Source organism: Myiozetetes cayanensis, unplaced genomic scaffold (genome assembly GCF_022539395.1).
Source record: "Myiozetetes cayanensis isolate MyiCay16 unplaced genomic scaffold, myiCay2020 scf2-11, whole genome shotgun sequence".
NCBI lineage: Eukaryota > Metazoa > Chordata > Aves > Passeriformes > Tyrannidae > Myiozetetes > Myiozetetes cayanensis.
The window spans coordinates 17,530,457-17,550,230 of NW_026087411.1; the positions used below are offsets into that span (position 1 = coordinate 17,530,457).

At 45.3% G+C, this 19,774-nt stretch overlaps 1 protein-coding gene across 1 annotated transcript in view; it reads right to left on the minus strand.

The window, feature by feature from the left end:
* Window positions 1-8,203, minus strand: part of EHD3 (EH domain containing 3) — a 30,368-nt gene extending 22,165 nt beyond the window's left edge. The window contains exons 1-2 of the mRNA XM_050315497.1: window positions 7,645-8,203; window positions 633-809 (exon numbers count right to left, since the gene is read on the minus strand). Of these exons, the coding sequence (XP_050171454.1) occupies window positions 633-809; window positions 7,645-7,871 (404 nt within the window). The 5' untranslated portion in view covers window positions 7,872-8,203. The remainder of the gene's footprint in view (window positions 1-632; window positions 810-7,644) is intronic.
* Window positions 8,204-19,774: the final 11,571 nt, after the last annotated feature.

Genomic DNA, 19,774 nt, shown 5'->3' on the forward strand with positions numbered 1-19,774 from the left:
TTGGGCTGGGTCTAGGGGATAGAAAGGTTACATTCCTCACCTCACAGAGCCACTGTCCAAACACCCTGCTGCTTTTTTTTTCGGGAAAGACATCGATTAACAAGTCATTAGTTTGCACCTGAGGTTGTATGTATAAGGCATCAAAATGAAGAGAGCCTGGTTTTGTTTTAAGGAGGACATTCAAGCAATGTTTAACAATGCAAAAAAAGCAAAGATGTAGTCATTGTGTGCCAGTTCTACTCCCGTGTTGACTTCAGGGACTACAGTCGGACTATTTGGTTTCAAGGGACCAAACTGATGGCAGAATGGAAGAAGCTAGCAATACTGAAGCAAAGGAGAGTGAGTGTAATGAAGAGATTTACCGTTAGACTCCTACAGGATGAGCTTAACAGGCTGTGATGCCATTTTTGTTTTGTTGGTTCAAGCAAAGTAAAGTTTTGCCTCACTTGCATTTGTTAATCAGCCCTTCAGTAAGTGACTTCTGTGCACCTGGTAGGACTGGAACGGCTTTGCATCAGCCATGTGGATGGGAGGAAAAGAAGTGCAATGCCTTATCCCTTTAAATTACTAGCTATGCTGTTCAATAAGTTCAAGCTTTACGCTACAGAACAAGTAAGTTCTTGAGTACTGACCTGTTCAAAAAGGCATTGCCAAAGGCGTTGAGTTTCCTGAACGGTTTTTTGGGATCCACCACCAATGCGTTTCCAGGAACGATTCCTTCCACATCTCCTTGCATAACTGCTATAAAGGAGTCAGTTGTAGGCTCTGGTCCAATCCTCATCCCTGGGAAATCCTGCTCCAGCAGGTACCTGCAGGCAAAAAAACAGGGTGTGGGCATGATACATGAGCTGCCTGAGTCCTAAACGAGTAGTACTGAAGATTGCAGTGTAATTATGAAGCTCAAGAGCATGGATCCTGCTGAGACTATTTTTAGCACTGTCACGGAATCGTTTGATAAATGTCGTGGTAGCTTTTCTACTTAGGATCCCCACATTTAAAGCTTATTTAAGGTGGATTAAGAAATTGAGATGATTATAGCTGCTGGGAAGAGATTCTCATCATGTTGCATCATTTTATGTACTTCAATCCTCAAGACATTTGGAACAGCCTTAGCAGAGCAAAGTAAAAACAGCAGTTCACCACAATCCCAGAGCAGTTCATCACAATCCCAGACTTAATCCTGAAACCTTATCGGCCTTTGGTGCCAATATCAATTACTTCACTGCTGCTCATTTCAGCAGACTCATCCAACTAATGTGCTTAGCCCCGAGTCCAAATCAGTCACTCAAATGCCAACTTCCCTTGTGCTTGACTGTTGAAGTCTCAAGCCTGCCTCCTTCTGCACTTCTGCAATGCAGCTACAGGTCTGCACTTACAAACTGCTCAAGCAGATTGAGCATTATGCATGTGGGTGGCAGAGTATATTGCGATATTTGTTATCAAGCTAAATAGCACAGTAAGCACAACATCCCTCATTATTTCCTAAGCCTCTGGCAGCCTACCTGAAGGTACAGTTTGGCAAATTTCAGGGAAAGATAATTTTTTCAGGGAAAAAATTTCATGGGGCTAGAGGACTTTGGCAGCACATCCTGACTTATCCAGCCAAATTCAGGGTGGGTCAATGGTATGTACATGGGATAGTTCCCTCTGGCTCATGAAGGAGCCAAATGCCATTGCTGAGGTCATTGCAGAAAACATTCCACCTGCTGATCCTGACCATTGTGTCTGTGTGGCTTGCAAAAGGTAGCTAGAGCTGGCCTAGCCCTTGGTACAGGATGGTGTCAGAGCAGCTGAGCTGGTGATAAGCTCTGGATAGTTATATGAAGAATAAAATTACTACCAGATTACGGAAGTTAGTAGAATACTGTGTTGCTTGTTGCCAGAAGATAGCTAGCACTTCCTCTTCCGTTGCTTTGACCTAACCTTTAGTAGGTAGAAAGATAAATACAGAATTGCTGTGATGTTGGAAGTAGATTATGGGGACATGGAAAAGGAAATAGGAGAAGGGCTGAAAATTCTTCATGACTGAGGCCAGTGTGTTTAACAACACTGGTTAACTCAGGTGAGTCTTATCAGAGAGGGAAGTCCCTGTGTGAGTGACTATAGGACCACTGCCGTGAAGGCTTGTGATAACTTGTTGGGGATTCCTGCTTTTACCATAATTTTAGCACAGGTAATCACAATCCAGTGTTTAAAGAATAACAAAAAAAATTGTGTTAGCTCAGACAGGCTATTTATGGACATCGTGCCAGCAAATATTCCAGTTTCCCAATGGGCAAGACCAAATCAATTGGATCTAGAGGTAAAACAAGCAAATGTACACCGAGGACATACTGCAAGTCACTGCTACTTATCAGGCTTGGTACATGTTAATGAAGAGAATTGCTGCAGCAAGTGTAACTCCAGCAGTGACATCCATAATTCTCTTAGGAGCTGATGACCTCCTTTATTGGTGTATTATCATGTATTTTCTAGTATCTTGTATCCAAAGTGATTTCCAAATCCCATGCTCACCAGAATGCCACCAGAAGTAATTCCTCTTAATTGCAGCAACTCTGAGATGCAACAGCAGCTGTTTAGCAGTTCCCAAGAAAACAGAAATAATCCAGCAAGGATTCCAGGAAGGGAACAGCCCTCTGATCTTCTATAGTAGGGTGGATACATCCTATCTATCTAAACCCTATGCAGGGGTTTCTCAAATTTTCCTATAAAAGTGAGTCATTACCTAAGAAAAGCAGACTGCAGGTAGTGCTGGTGTGTGTCATCTCCCTGGCTGGTGATCACAGTACATCTTCCTGGCAGCTACAGTAACTTCTCTATCTAGCTTGAACCACCCCACAACTCCTCTCCCACCAAGGGCTCTGTATATAATATTTTGTTCTTGGCTCCATTCCCTGGAAAGCTCTTTTACACTGAAACAACCATTTGCGAGGTTAGAGGCCACATGGCCAGACTCCGGAAACTTAACTCGTGCCTCCTGCATGGCAATTCAAACACCTGAGCCCTGGTGGACATGGCTGCCACGCCAGCGGCTTTCGTCTGCTCCTGCTTTGTACGTCACTTCTCTTATGACCTAAATACAGTAAGAATGATATACAGATGGGAATTTACTAAATCCATAGATATAATCTTTGTGTTCTCCCCTTGCAAATATTATACAGAAAAGAAACAGGCAGTGACAACAACTGCCAAATGTAACAAGTGCTTTTGAGAAACACCCCTTACTCCCAATACCAGGTTGCAGCCTTGCCGTAACAACCACCTGCTTGTTTTTTACAGGTTTGAGATGCACATGTTTTGATGACAAGTTTTGAGCAGTAGTAGAAAATAACCAGGGGGTGGGGGGGTTGTTTGTTATTTATAGGCAAAGCTTCCGAGAAAGTCTAACCAAAAGTGCTGTGTATAATAGCAACACTCCTCCAAACAGGCTGCTTGAAAGAATTTTATCACAGCTCCACTCTGCTAATGTTCCAAAGCATTTCTGCATTTATTTCTTGTATAAGGCTTAAAATATACAAAGCACAAAATCCCAACAAAAGCACTCTCATACAGAAGTAGCTACAAGCCAGGGTTAATTGACTTAATGTGCAACAAGTGGTATGAAATCAGAGAGATGAAGATTTGCACTGCCCAGTATTACAGTATCTATTTTAAGTGAGGCCTCTCTGGGAGATTCGGGTACATTGTGCAGCAGGGTGTCGGCAGCACAAGAATCTCACTGTACACAGGACAAATACAAGGGGATTTATTGACACTGCCTGATGGGGGGAAGGCATTTCTGCTCGGCAGTGACACAGGCTGCCTCTGCTACCAGAGGCAAGAGAGAGAACACATGCAATTGTCACATTTGTGGGGATTTCTGGCACGGAAGAGCAAACAATGCTGTGGAAAACACCCACCAACAGCAAGTAAATTCCCCTGCCAGTGCTGCATGCCTTACGTTGAGCTGCTGAACACCTTTAAAGGTTCGGGGAAGCAACCTCCAGCCAGGTTAAGGAAGTCTGCAGCCCCAGGCAAGGTGTGAATGGTTTATTTTATGACCAATCTGCTTTTAGAGAAGTGCCTGGACATGCTATGTGGCTGGAAGCATCGTGCTGTTTGACCATTTCACGCCTGTTCCTGGTGAGGGACAAGGGCAGGAAAACTGCATTAGTGTCAGTCTGGTTTGGGGTACCCTTTCCCGGGAGGGTTTGGAGCAGCATAGGAGACAGGCAAGGCCGGGCTCCCTGGGCAGGAATGCCGCAGGATGTGGGGGAAGGGGCTGCTTGCCTGTGATGAGTCATGCAGGAGCCCTGCAGGATGCTGCTGTGTGTGGCAGCAGAGGTGATGCTGAGCGGGAAAGGGAAGAAGGGCAGAGCAGGAGGAAATGGTGACAACTGCCCAGTGCAGGCAGAGATGAAAGGCTCAGGGCCAACAGGGAGGTCACACCAGAGCTCTTCGTGCAGCCTGTGACAAACAGTGTGGAGAGGCCAGGACGTGTAAATGATTAGCTCCAGGAGGAAGGGGTGGCTACACCAGAAAAGCAAGCCATGTTGACAGTTAGTATGGCTCTGGCAGGCTTGTTTATTTTATTAGCAGGATGGCTGGACTAGAGCCAGGATTATTTTTAGAAAAGACCATGGAATCTAAGTTAATTAGAGGAGTAATGTTCTGTCCTGCACCCCCACCTCTCACAGGAAACATAAAAACCAATAACATCATAAAGGCAGGCTCCAGTGACATCCTGCTGTAGCTGTCAGATATTCCCAGGTAGAGGTGTTGCCTTGCCCTAACCAGGACAGCCTTTCAGACCCCAGCCCTGTGGAAAAGCCTCAGCTAAACGTATCCTGAGGAGAGAAATGGGAGTGAGCACAAAAAGAGATGATACAGCAGGAAGGGAAAAGCTGCAGTTAGCAATGCTACATCTTTCACATTGCAGAATAAGACTCAGTTCTGTGTCACTGTAAGCAGGAGAGAGAACTGCCTGGTTCCACTGAAAACAAGCCAGTGCTCTGGTCTCACTTCACTGGCTTTGACCCACACAATGCACCTCCCTGTTCCCTGGCTCAGCCTCTAGGAATGTTTTTCACTGCTAACCTTGACTGCCTTCTTTCTGCCATCAGCTCCTGACAAGGGAACAGCCTCACTGCAAGATGCTGCATCTTAGGTGCTCCAGAGCCTTGAATTCCTTCCTTGTTTCGACTCAGATTCTCTAAAACAAGTGGAGAGATTTGGAAGATGGACCTCCCTTGGACAGGTGACTAAGGTTCTTTATCCCTTTTTTTTAAATGGTGTCCTGGGATCCAGGTGAACTGGAACTGAGTTCATTCCATCTGAGTATTTAGTGGCACTAAGTCATCTCCCTAAATTGCATGGCAATATAAGAAGGATGCAATTTAAGAGTGGAATTGATACATAAGGATAACACTAATTACCCCCATGGTGATGAGATTGTGGAAGGAACGTCCAGAGGCTGTTTCTTGCTTCACTCTACTGCTAAGATATAATGGTTGTCTCCCCTCCCACTTCCTCCCCCAGTCCCCTTTAACTCCTCCCTGCTCTCAGCTTTAGCTCCCACTTGCCTTCCCACAATAACCCCGGTGCTAATCTGGTGCTTATCCCAGCTCTTTAATGACCAGCGCCTGCAAGCTCACACTGGAAGCCTATCACGAGCAACACGTGCTTTTCTGGTACCTCCTGCCTTTGATTTGGAACATACTGGAGTGACAGACCCTCACGCTCCTCCTACTATTAGAGGGCCCGGGCTTCTCTGAGAGTTCTCAGCTTTCACCTTCTTAAGCACTATTTTAAACAAGAAGACTCTGCCTTCCTGGAAAGCCTCCTCAGGTCCATTTGGGACCCTTGATGAAGCAGAAGTTCCTGGTCACTTCTCCTTGACTCTGGGTAGGCTCATCCCAGCCCAGAGAAGGCTGGGAGAAGAGGACACAGGCATGAATGAAATGCAGTGGTCAGAGAGCCTCAGATCCACTTGCTGACAACAAAGACTCAGTCTTCTCCTTTTGCCTAGAACATGCTTTAGACACCTGAACTTCTTACAAAAGGAGCTGAGACTTACAGAAAAAGGACTTGACTGAATAGAGAGAAGCATAGCCAGGAAATCTCTGCTAACAACAGTATGCAGGTGAGACTGCAGGGAAACACTGATGCTGGCAATCCAGAGAGGAGATTTAGGAAGAGATGCTTTAGTTAGACAGCCATATCAGGAATTCAGCAAACTCCTCGTGTTCAGGCTTTGAGCATCAGTAGGACAGAAAAAGCTTTTCAATCAGGTTTGGTACCAAGCTACAGAACAGAGATCTAGGGTGGAACTCGACAGCTCTGCTATCCAACTAGCCTAATTTTCAGATGAGTAACCAACTCTCTTTCCAAAAATGTGCCAAAGGCTTCTTTGGGTCGTTCGCACCCCTTCACCATCTATCTGACCCACTCACATGAGAACGGCCTTTTTATTTACCCTTTTTACTCTTACACTTTGTTTGCCAGGTACACCCCAAGGTAGCAAAAATGCATTTTGTCCTTGGCCCCTGGCCAAGACACTTAGTGGCAAGAATATTACAGTACATTAAAAAAAAAACCTACTGCATTTTTCAAGGTCAGTCCTTAAGAGGTACAGTCAATTTGATTCACCTTTCTCTACTCTTCACAGCTCCCCCCTCCACCAAGAAACACTGGTAGAACAATGGGCTGGCTGCCTGTGGCTTGTGTCCAGATTTACACTGGGGTAATTCCACTGATTTCAACACAGCCACACCAGAAAAAGGCTGGAATTTAACGCTTAGCTTATGAATCACATAGGAAACTAAGCGCAGCTTCAGCTATGATCCCAAGAGAAAGGCTTGCTGCAAGTTGAACAAGCAGCATGGCTGAACAGAGAGAGATCCCTGCAACAAAGTCCAGCTGGAAAAATTTAACCCCTCTGTGGCAGTTTTCTATGAGTGAAATGAAAGAGCTGCTGGCAGCTGCTGTTTCTTTACAATTAGAAAGGAACTTGCTGCTCCTAGCATCTCAGCAGAGCAGGACTCGAGTTAAAGTAGGACTTAACTTCTGGAACCCTGAAGATGGGCAGGTCTCCCCTGTGCACAGGCACACATCCTTCTCTAACTGGGCTCTGAGCATTGCCTCTGGGCACAGGGCAGAGGAAGACAGACAGACACAAGTGCGAGACAGAGGCCCTTGCAAACCAAAACACTCACTTTAAGATTCCCTAGCTTGCCCCATCACTCAAAAGCTACATCAGGTTGAAAAGAATGGCAATTAGCAGGGTCAGCCCGGCCCGAGAAGCCGCGGGAATACCCGGCGCGAGCCTTGTCCAAGCCTTTGCACTTTGAACGGCCAAAAGGGCCCCAAGTGACTCACATCTCCACACTCATGCCCTGCCTGCGCTCCTCAGCCCTGCCCTGGGCTACTTTTTGCCACGTCGGTGTTTTATGGGACATCTTACAGCACCCTGGTGCTTGAGTAGGAACGCTCCGCGTTTGAGCGGAGGGGACTTTTCAATGAAAACCTGTCCGTGGGCACCAGGGACACGAAGGGGGTGACAGAAGGGGGATCAAAGGCACAGCACAGGTAGCAGAGACACGTCCTGCCCCACCACAGCCCGCGGGCCTCGAGGGTGCGGGAGGGCAGCGGGCAGCTGGGTTTTACCTGATGAAGGTGGTCTTCCCAGTGGAGTACTGCCCCACGAGGAGCACCATGGGCTTGTTGTCGAAGTCGGCATCTTCCAGGGCGGGCGAGTGGAACTCGTGGAACTTGTAGTGCTCTTCCAGCGGCAGCAGCTTGGTCTTGTAGAGCTTCTTCAGGCCGTCGCTGACCGTCTGGAACACCTCGGGGTCCTTCCTCCGGCGGTCGTCCGTCCCCAGCCAGCTGAACATCTTGGGGCCGCCTGACGCCAGCTCCGCAGCGACCACCGGGGCTGGGCGGGGGGCGGCGGGCAGGGCTGGGCTGGCTGTGGGCGCGGGCTACCCGCGCATCCCCCTCAGGCCGGGCGGGCCTCGCTCCCCTCCCAGTGCCCACACGCGATGGCCGCCCGTCCTCACGCCACCTGCGCCGGCGGTTTCAGCCAGAAAACAGTCCCCGCGGGAGGCTGAAGGAGCGGCTTCTCCGCGCAGCCCCGGCCGAGCGGCACCGGCGGGCGCCGCCTCCCCTCACGCCGCCGGCTCCCGGCGTGGGCATAGCGCGGAGGGGCGGCCCGCCAGGAAAGGGGCGGGCGCCGGAAGTCGGCGGCTCCTGGCAGGCGCCGCCCGTTCTCCCCGGCGGGTGAAGCCGCGCCGGGCGGCGCCATGTTGGACTGCGGGGAGGGGGCCGGCTCCCACAGCGCCCCCTGGGGGCCGCCCGGGGTCTTTGCGACCCAGGCCGCCATTTTATTCCTTTCTCAACCTCACTTTGAAATAAACCTTAAAAATCCACGAAAATAAACCCCTCGAGTGTGGATCTGAGACGGAGTCGGCTTTTTCTGAGAGCTGCCACACACCCAGCCTTTCACGGAATCACAGAAGGGGTCAGGCTGAAAGGGATCACAGTGGGTCACCTGGTGCCTCCTCCCTGCAGAAGCAGGGCCATCCCAGAGCACACGGCACAGGGTTGTGTCCAGATGGTTCTGGAATATCCCCAATGAGGGAGACTCCACAACCTGTCTGGGCAGTCTCTTCCAGTATGTGGTCACCTGCATGGTAAAGAAGTTCTTCCTCATATTCAGGTGGAATTTCCTGTGCATCGGTTTCTGCCCATTGCCCCTTGTCCTATTGCTTGGCGCTGCTGAGAAGAGCCTGGCTCCATCCTCTTGGCACTCCCGCCTTTAGATATTTATACACGTTGATAAGGTCCCTCTGAGCCACCTCTTCAACCCTTCCCTCCCCAGCCTCACGATTTGGCTGCACTGCTGATGCCCCTCACGTCCCGGGCGCCCACGACTCTGGCTGTGCCTGGAGGAGTCCACCATTTAAGCACATGAGACGGGCAGATTATCTGCTGTCCCCTCTCCTTTATTCCTCCAGCAATGAGAGCTGACAGGACAGCCACCAGCAGCAGCCTGTGGCTCGACATGTCCCCAGGGCCAGCTGTCAGCCACAACGCCCTGCTGCCGGCCTCTCCTCATCTCCACTGTGCAGAGCAGGGTTTTTTTCTTAAAATATCTCCTAATGGCTCTTTCACTTGAGTCCATCCCATGGGTCTGAGAAATGTGGCAAGAGGCAGTTTTGGAAGCTGTCCCTCCATGTGTCCCTCCTGCCCTTTCCCAGCCATTTATGGTTGGGAGGAGCCCACAGCTTGTGCAAGCAGAGGCAGTGGTACATTTTTTTCATGGCATTTTTTCAAGTAATTTTTTTTTTTTTTTATGGGTGGGGGGGACACATGGAGGTGCATGCAGCTCTGTGCTTGGAAAACGATCCAGGTCCATTTTTGTGCCTCTGGATGCAGGAGCAGACATTTCCCTGGCTGTTCCCAGCTGCTCCTCTTGGCTAATCCCGGGCACTTTTATGCTCTGTGGCATGGCCTGACCCATGAGGTGCAAGGGATGACTCCAGGGACCAGTTTTCTTTTTCTGGGAGAACATAGCAAGCTGACTGTATTTTCTGAAGGTCAGGCTTTTCTGCTTTCCTGCCAATGCCTAGAGCTAATCTGAAAGTGCAACTGATGTTTTAAAACCTCCTTAAGACTGATTTCCCTCATTTATTTAGTTTTATAAATAGAGACTTTTGGCCTTAAGAATTTGATGACTCCTTTCCAGTGAAAACTCCTGAAAATGAAAGGCCCCATAGAATTCAACATGTTTTGGCAAGAATTGCTTATTTTGTAGGAAAAAAAATTGCTTTCATCTTCTAGATAATTCTGCCATTTAAGGGCTGTGCTCTTCCAGTGCCACTCTGGCATTTCTACAGCTATATATGGAGTCTCTTTGGTGCTTGCTTGTGTTATCCTCAGAGACGAGTAAAGGTCAGGCCAGGAAGCCTTTGATTGTAAATCTCCCCAGGCCACCTTGATGCCCTTCCTGAATGTAATGAATGGGGGAGCAAAGCAAGTGTTCTGTTGTGCAGGCTGTGGGAGCCGACTGCTACAGGTGTGGTACAAGCATGCTTGTTCCCCGTTTACAAGATGAGGATATTAATCATTAAATTGCACTAATCATAAATATGTGTACCCAACGGCCAAAAACAATGTTTCAGTACCTTGTCTGGAGTCCCTTTCCTCTGGATTTGTTATCAGTGGGGCAGATCACAACAAATCTTGACAGTCTTTATAGATTTTCTTTAGGTATCTCACAAATATTGCACAATTTTATTTATTTTTCATTCTGTTTTCTTAGCCATTTGAGGCTGACTTCCTCAAGAACGCTCTTTACCTTGAAGTATTAGGGCTGCCAAAAACAAAGGGAAGTAAAATTAGGAAAGGAAGTTTAGAGTATAATTAGGTTTTTCTTTCTGCCAGAATCAAACTGAAAGTTTTAATCCATTTTCATTGTTTATTCCTTTTCATTTTTTTTTTAAACAGGGGTGTTTTAATGTATGGTTTTCTGTTGGACAGATTGATCTTATAGTGCAATATTTAGTAAGTTGTATTTTTTAAAAATAATTTATATTTTTTAAATTTTGCAAGTATAAAAAGAACAAAAGCAATTAAATATTTTTTTCAAAATTATGATTTTTCATTTGAAGTCACTGCTGAAAGAGCAGTTGTTTTTTTTACATGTTTTTCTTAGCCATTCCAATGTAAAGACTCTCTCGACTCCCCTGCACAGAAGTCACACTAATGCAGTGCTCAGGGCATACCTGTATCTGATACTAATGGGGGTCTGCAACTGTTACCTACTATTGAATTTGTCTTTTATCTTTAAAGCTGTGATGGATTAAACTTTTAGTTCTGTAGTTTCTCAGTCGTGTCCCTGCTCTTGGTAACAGGGCTGGCAGTCACTTAGCTGGATGCTTGCCTTGACCAGGAGAGAGTGGCTTGCTGGAAAAGATTCAGCTTCCACTTCGCTGAAAGTCAGTGAGGCTGGACTAAGTCACGTAGTATTTGCACTCAAAATGAAACTTTGTTTTTGGGAGTGAAACACAATGTTGTATAACTGAAACTCATTTCATGTGAAATGGTGACGTGTGTGTTTGCTTATCTGCTGCCTTAGGTTGGACAGGTTTACTTCCTACAAAGGAACATCTGAGGATGGAGACATTAGCAAGTCACTGAATTTGAAGAGAGGCGGTGACTCAGTCCGTAACACTTCAACAGTTTCAAAAAGCTTGTGGGAGCAGTGTAGTTCAGTAAAATTAACTTCCTGCCTGTGCAGTTACTGCCACTGTTTGTTCATTACCAAGTATGAAACCTGAGTAGATTGTGTCAAAAGTTCAGGTGGTGATGGGTTCAACAGGGAATAACCAGGCTTGTGGGAAAGGAAAGCGGGGAGAGGAAGGCACAGCAGGCCCCCAGAATTAAACCAAATAGACTAATTTGATAAGTAAGGGAAGGAGAGTTTCCTCTGGTTCAGTTAGATCAAAATTCTCACTGCCTGCTGGTACCATATGGCCTATATGGAGACATAAAATTGTCTCCAGCATAGTCTATCCCTTTCCTCACTCATTGCTTTGCCTTTACAACTCAGAAAGCTGTTGCCTTTCCCTCCTGCCCTCACTGCTCCTTCATATTCCTCTGAAATATTTCTCATTATCTTTCTCCCAGCATTCTTCCAGGTGTCTTGGTATATACACACTGTCCTTTTCCCTACCCTCTCCATGCTACTCTTACCTCTCATTGCCTGAGATGGAACAAAGTGCTGGAACCCAGAAGAACCACCAGAAGTGGAGAATATGGGCTTGGATAATGTACATGCAGTGAGTGGGAAGCATCCTCGCTTCCAGAAAATTCACTCCTTGAAACTGTACAGCAAAAGAAAACACACAGGGGACCTGACTGATGTGAAGTCTGTAATAGTGCTGGAAAGAAAAATCCTCTGAGCCGTTCACCATCCTTGCAGTGCAGAAACTTGGCAGTTTCTCCTATAACTCTTGAATGGTTTTGGCTGTCTTTGTTGTAGGTCATACTTCTCCCTCAATTTTATATAAATGTTCTTTGCAGATATTGTTATGGTTGATAAAGTGTCATGTCCCCATCTGTTCTGAGTAGAAATGGGTTTTTGAGGGTGTTTCCTCTCTGTACTTTTACTTATCTGAAAACAGAAATCCTGTTAAAATATATTAAGACACAGTTAGACATATCTTCCTGTTCTACCTTGTTAGTCATATTTGGAGAGATGTGGAGTATTGTGCTATGAATAAACAAATGGCAAACTAAACAAGGAAACTGCTGCCCACTGAAGCGATGGGTGAGTCAAATGGTAGTCTGCGTGATGGGCTGACCTGTTCTTCCATGTCTTCTGTGGAACAGTTTATATTGAACTATTTAGAAATTTTCTGCCATTACTCAATATGCTGTTTTTCCCCCGCCTCCTGCTTCTGCCACAGTGTTTGATAGGTTAGGACAAACTGTTTGGGTTACGTATGCGAGACATATATATACATGCACACACACGTAGGCATAAATACACACATAGGTAGAGATAACATATATACTATTTAGAAGCAACAGGCATCACTGCCAGTGGAACAATTATCCTTTGCTGTGAGGACACATCTGGAAAAGGTAGGACATCAAACACCAAATGCTGTGTAAGAGGGATGTGGTGCTGGCATTCAGCAGGCGTCTCGGGCTAGTACAGAGTTAGGATTTTCTAGGGGTTTGAAAGGACTATAACTCTGTCACCATGGCATGGTGTTAAGATGAAGTTGTCCTCTGGGATCAGATGGGGGTATTATTTGCACGATGCTGCTCGCCGTGCTGAATGCAGCAGCTGCTGCTGTACTTTCCTCTGGATGCGTAGAAGGCAAAGAGTTATCAGCAAACATGAGAAGAACTGGTGTGATTTAAAGCAGCTGGATGAGCCACATCAGCTGCCCTGCATGTCACAGTTCCAACACTTCTGTCTGCCAAATGGTTGGGAACAGAGGCTGGTGTTTTAGCTATCCTGGATTTTGTGCACCCTTGTTTTCTAACTTCTACTGTTTAGAGCCAATTCAGCTGATACTTGATCACTAAGTATTCTGCAGAGAGAAAAAATTTCATCTGTCTCTAGTGGGAGTTGTGAGTAGTCAGAATCTTTTGTGCCTGGGATGCTCATGAATAGGATGTTGTAACCTTACGTGCTAAAGGACAGATCTTGACTGAATAGGATTTTCATATTTCCACTTATTTCTATGTAGCTTGGACAGTTAGTTCAGGAAAAAATATGTATTTTAAATTCTCAACTGGAGTTGTTAAAGGTGATCTTTGGTCAGAGAGGTATTGTTCGAAGTTCTGAAAGCCATCCCAGAATTTTTTGTTGTAGACTTTTTAAAAGATCAGTGGGAGGCTCTGGGGCATGTTCAGTGCTTGGCCTTGGAAATCTCAGCCCCAGAAGGTATTCATCAACTTTTGTGCCAATAATCTAAGCACAGGAAATTCAGGGCAAGGTCATCCACCTGTCTGTATATGCATTCATTTTGTGAGAAAACATAGTTCAGTGCCTCTTTTCAAGATATTTCTATTTGCTTTAAAAGCCCACAGGAAGGGCAGGAGTCAACTTTGAGGTGTTTCGTTGTGTTTGTTTTTTTTTTTTTCTGAAATGCACCACTATATTTAATCAAAGACACTTGAGGTTGTACCTGCAAGTGCTGTTTTTATACCCTTGTGTAGAGACTACTGTTGTTTAGAGACTAATAAAGATTAACAAAGCCTAACACACATTTTCATTTTGACTAATGACTACTAATTTCTGCAGCTAATGTTCTGCTGTATTACAAGAATGGTTGTAAAAGATGGCCCTGCATCATTTGTTCTGTGCACCCTAAAATTTATTATTTTGCGTGCAAACATTTATTCTGTTCCACACAATCAGGAACAGCTCCTCAGCTCAGATTTGGATTGTCTTTATTAAATCTGAAAAGCTGTGCTGAGCTCTGTCAGCTCCAGGTTTAGCCCTCGAATTGCCCACTGCCCCAGTGTTGCCTGAGATAAATCCTCTCATAGAGTGAGTAAGAGTCTCTGAGAGAATTAATTCATGGTCTAGTTACTTTTACTAAAAGTGTAGGATTTTCCGTGGATTCTTCAGATGCTCAATTTAAGACTTAGGGGTGGGGCATTTAAGATCTTGAGAAAGATCAGGGGAGATCATAGGATGCTAATGTAGTGCAAGGACTTACATCAGATGGCAAACATGCTAACTAGGGAAACATGCAAGGAATACAGAATCAAATCCATTTAACCTACTGGCTCATGGCTTCCGTCTAAAGCTTTAGATGGAAGCTACACTGCCTGCTACACTTGGCTGCTTTCCCTTAGAAATTTTAATTGCTGGAAGAGACATGCACACACACTGCTCCGCCTGTGAGGGAGGACACAGTAGGGCACTGATTCAGTCTGGGTCAGCGCCATTGCCGAGCGGAGCACCAGTGATTTCCAGGTATACCCTGGCTAGTCACATACAGCTGTACCTGGTGGCTGCCCCTACACATGACTGTGGCCAAACACAAGTGGAACACCTTGTAGCTGTCAAAGAGGTCACTGTTTATGACACATAAAATGCTTCATTGCCTCTTTTGTTCAAAGATTTCCAGGTAACTTGGAGAAGAGTTTAAAACAACACACCTACAGGCAGGTTTGCCTGGGAGGTTTTCAAAACATACAGAGTAACTGCATCATTACCTCTGAACACACCTCTGTTACAGTCAGGGGTGCTGGCTGAATTTATTGAAAATAAGGCTATATATTCAGGTGATTTAAACGTCCATTGTTGAAAGCATTGGCTTTTTCATACTGTCTCTGGGTTTCAAAGCCTATATATGAAGTTCAATTCTTTTTCAAGTAAATGCCAGAGTGAAGTGAGAACTGGTTAAAGGTTAAAATGATTTTATCAGACATTGTGCATGCTCTGCACACCCAAAATCAAGTCTCAAATATTTGCTCTTCAGTGTAGCTCGAAGTATGCCAATTGGTCTCCACTTCTTTTCCTGGAAAGTAGCAAAATGAGAAATTCTTTTTCATCCATGCTTTGTCTGTCTATATAAAATGCAGCTGTTCTCCTGGCTGTTTTCTTCTGTTTGTTTTTCTCTTAAATCTATCTCTGTCTGTTGCTCATGTTGTTGCAGCCGTGAAGGCCAGTGGTTGTAAAAAGGGAGGGTTTGGAGAGGGAGACCGTATTTTTCATCTGGAGAAAAAGTAAGCAAGTTATTAGGCACTTAAACGCTTTTTCAGATCTGCAATGCCTACTGTACAATAAGAAAATGGAATTTTTTTTTCCAAGGCTATATTTTGAAGATTTTTTTCTTGGTTGCCTTTGAGGGTCAAGCCTTGTGGATCAGTTGTAGCGTGGTTTTATAACCAACGAGAGCTCCTTGTGGGAGGGCAGCTCAGTCTGGTGGTGTTTGGTTCCTCATAGGGAATGCCTGTGACCTTCAACTTCAAAGGGAGTAACAATCAACTGGTTTCTAACTGAGACCAGCACCCTCCCAGGTGCCTGGGGCAGTGATTTTGAGTCTCAAAGAGCCTCCTCTGCAAGGAAGCCATCCAAATACTGTATCATTATGCCATGTGAACCATTTATTAAACTTTGCATCCCAATTAATTTTCTTCGGTTCTGAAAACAGTAATAAGTATGTAATAGTAATAACTGAAAACACTATAATAACTATGATTATGATCACCTTGTTACCACTGATGGGAGTGATTTGCCTGCTGAGATTTTAGTCATGATTTCTCCCGGGAGCCCACCACTTGCAGCAAAGGGCAATGCTAATGTTTAACATAGCTGACAATACTAAAGAAGGGGCTAGGACATCACTCTTTGCTGGTTTTAGTGGGGGGATGAGAAACATCTGTCTTGAATGTTACAAGGAAAAAAATACCTCAGCATGCGATTTCATGTGTGAATCTGTGGTATTCAGCAAGATGGAATGTGATCTCTTGGGGGAGATCGTATCATTCTCCAAAATGAGCCAAAAAGGACAAAATAACTATCCTGGGTGTGTGAGTAATGGCTTTGTAACACCTCATGTATTCCATTTTTCTGTTAGTCTCTGGTTTATCTTTTTTTTTTTTTTTTTTTTTTTGAGGGGAAATATCTTCATGCCAGAATGTGATTGAATAAAGACTGTCATTCATGTTGCAACACGTTGTGAAAATATCCTGGAGAGCCTAAAATAGTCCAGAGAGAGACTGAGAATAGCCATGTGCATGGCTTCAAAGCCCTAGTAAAAGTCAATGGGGTCACTCATTTTGATTTCACTCAGATCCACAGCAATGTAAAGCCTTGAAAATGCAGTGATAGGTGCTAGATTAGAATTGGGTGGGTCCCCACTTCTTCTGAGAGTGCCACTATCCCTACCCACCCGTGCTGGCTAAGGAGAAAATTTTAAAAGCCATGATTAAAATGACTTTTTATACTTATTTAATTATCAGGAATTCTTCTGAAGAAGACACGCCTCATCCCAGAAAACCAAGTGTTTCCAGCAGAACTGTGAAGTGTGAGATCCCTGCAGAATCCTCAGTGGAAAACAATTACCCTGGTGTTATTGGGGACATCACCATGCCTTTTCTGCTCTGCTTGAAAAAAAATGAGTCACCTGTGCCTTTAGGCAGGAATATCTTTCAAAAACACACCCCTCCCATCCAGCAGAACTACCAGGCTTTGCTGGAGTCGTGCTTGAAGAACAAATGCCTGTTCGTAGATGACAAGTTCCCTGCTCATATCAGCTCTATTGGAACAGGAGCACTGCTAAAGAAACTTCCCCGAAATTTACAGTGGAAGAGGCCACATGTAAGTGACTTTCAGTGAGTACTGTAGTGTAAGAGGATGATTGCAGCTGATAGCCAGCAAATAGTTTTAACATTGAACAGACTACTCTTAGACTTTTATTTAGGTGCACTTTAATGTCTCCAGAGATTACATTTATTGTATCAGATGTCATTTTGAAAGCTGGGGTACACAGAGTTTCATAATTGCCCTTGAAGCATTTGTTGCCCAAAATCATAACCAGCCTCATTCATTTTGTATCCAGTGATGCTTGGAGCAGGCAGGGAGAGCAGGCAAAGGGAGCAGGTGGAGCTGGTTTCCTTGGAGCTCACAGCTATGGTGATCCCACCATGATTCTGTGATGACAGTACTCATGGCAATGGTTCCTCTCCCTAAAAATTCAAGATCCTGACCTTTTAGAAAATTTCTGAGATTCTAGATAGTTCTTAGCCTTTGACCTCTCTCTCCTATGGATCACATATTGTTTTGATGCTGGAGGCTGCTACTTTCCCAGGCAGCAGCAGGTGCCTTATCCTCTTGCTGGGCTGTTTTTTTTCCCCTGCTTAAGTGTTTAGTCTATTCTTCTTAGAGCAGTCTTTTCCCAGCTCTCAAGGTTGAGCTACTACCACAACCAGTAACTGACCATCAGTTGGTGAGTGGGTTTTAGCCTTGAGGATTGCTTTCTACCTATGCTGATATTTTCAAGGCCTTTACTGGTATCCTGTGCTTAAACTGAACATCATAACAAGCGACACCTGGTTGCAAGGTCACAGGGGAAGTTCTAATTACAAATGGATAGATAACAAGTCTAAGAGGCCAAGGCAGGGGCCTGGCACAGTTAGATAAGGCCTGTTACTGGCAATGGCAGTTCTGTTCTTTCTGAGCCACTGAGCAGAGAATTGACAATCAGATCTTCCTGAAAGCAATGTAAAAATTATGTGACAATTTCAGAACCCATGTATTACTGTCCCTGTAAGGGAATTCTGCCAGGTAATAGCAGATAGCATCTCCAAGCTAAGTTATTTTCTAGCTGTCATACTTTGTCAGACTTAATTTCTCACAAGAGCTGAGCTTCTGCAAAACTCATGAAAGTCACCAGGAAAGTAGAGGCATCTTTGCAAAGCAAGCAGGGGAGCTTGGGAAGAGCAGCCCTCATTCTTACAGTTTCATACATAATTCAGTCTTTCAGATGGTTTGTGTTAAGTTTAGATCTGCAGGTGGAGGAAGAGTGTAGTCCTCAGGGGCCTGAGCTGGGTTTTGCTTGTGCTGTGGAACACAGGCAGCTATATCAGCATAGAGGGATTTAGGGAGGAAAGTCAGCATTAGCCCTGGACTCCACCAAGCCCTTCAGGTGTCCCTCCATCCCACAGATATTGTAATGGATTGAAACCTTCTCTGTCTCTCTTGTTCTGCTGCTCTGCTGTGATTCTTGGGGTGCCCTGTGTAGGGTCAGGAGTCGGACTCGATGATCCCGATGGGTCCCTTCCAACTCAGCATATTCTATGATTGTAAAACTGCCTTGTGAAGGAGGCTGCCATTTACTCTGTATGCCAAACTTAGCAGAGCAAAGTCTCTCTGAGGATGGATGCTGTGCATCCTTCAGTCCCTGTGCTGCAGAGAAGATGCTGAGATTCTTCTGTTCACCCTGCAGGCTTGTAGCTTGCTGCATCTATGACTGACAGCCTGCAAACTGAACACACAAACTCACCAAGGACAGGGCTTTGTGTCTAATTACTGTAATTGCCTTCTGAGAGTTTGCTGTTTCTTTGCTAATGCCTATAGGGGAAGCCAATAGTGTGAAACTTGCTTGAGCAATTTCTGGGTCATTCGAGTGAAATGTAGGTTTGACACTTAGGTTGTTAATTTAACCCCAGAGGCACTTGTGAAGGGAAAAAAGTAACATTATTTCTCTCTGAACCTGTTCTTGTCACAGAGACAGGAACTGCTGTAGCAGCCATCAGTCTGTAGCCCAAATGTCAGTCAAATCAAGGAGATGTCAGTCAGGTTAGCTGAAAGTTTGAATAGTTATGCTCTGCCATTGTAATCTCCTTAGGCTGAAACTTGTATGGAGGAGCAGGGCTGGCATATTTGAGGGGTTTTCTTCTCAGTGTGGTGTTCATGGAAACCCACAGTGATGCAACTGGTGAGCACCAGTGACTTATGCTGGAGACCAAATTCAGTGTACACCAAGCACAAGTGTGTGCCCAGGCTGGTGTCAGATTAGCCAGAGCACATCACACTAGATTTATACCTGAACCAGAACAGTGTCTGCTGGGACAAAGGGACTGTAAGTATTTTGAAAGCTTCAAAAAGGCAGAGGGAATGTTCTGTGTCACATGTCCATGAGGTTTTTACACCCTAGACTAGGAACTCGCTGGATTTCCCATCTTATGAGATTGCAGCTCTGCACACAGAAAATCCTTGACTTTCAAGCTAAACCAGCTCATGTTACTTACTTGACTCTCTACCTTTTTTGTGTGTGTGTGCTTTCCAGGCTTTGCACAAAAGTCCAGTATTTTATGCTGCAAACAGAAAGCAACTTGATCTGTGCCAAGGATTGGTGGGTAAGGAAACTCCTTTGTATAACTACCTAAGCATTCTTATACAAGATAACGTTTTGCATGGAAGTTGGATTGTCTAAAACTTGGCATAGAAATAGAAGGTGTCTTTCTCCTCTTTTCCACAATGCCAATACTTGCCATGGTGTGGGTGAAGCAATTAAGATGGGATAGGCTCGGTGAAAAAAATGGCAAGCTTTGAGGTGGTATTTGAGGGAAGAGAGGTGTCTCTACAAGCTGAACTCACCACTCTGTGTTGCTTCTGTGCATGCTAATAGGAAGTGATCCTGTGCTTTTACTGGTCTGTGGTGTTGCAGGGACCACAGAAGCAGGACTTCCACTATCTTTGTACCTAATGCTTAGTATGAGTGTGTTCTCTTCGCAGCCTTGAAGTTAGAAAAATAAT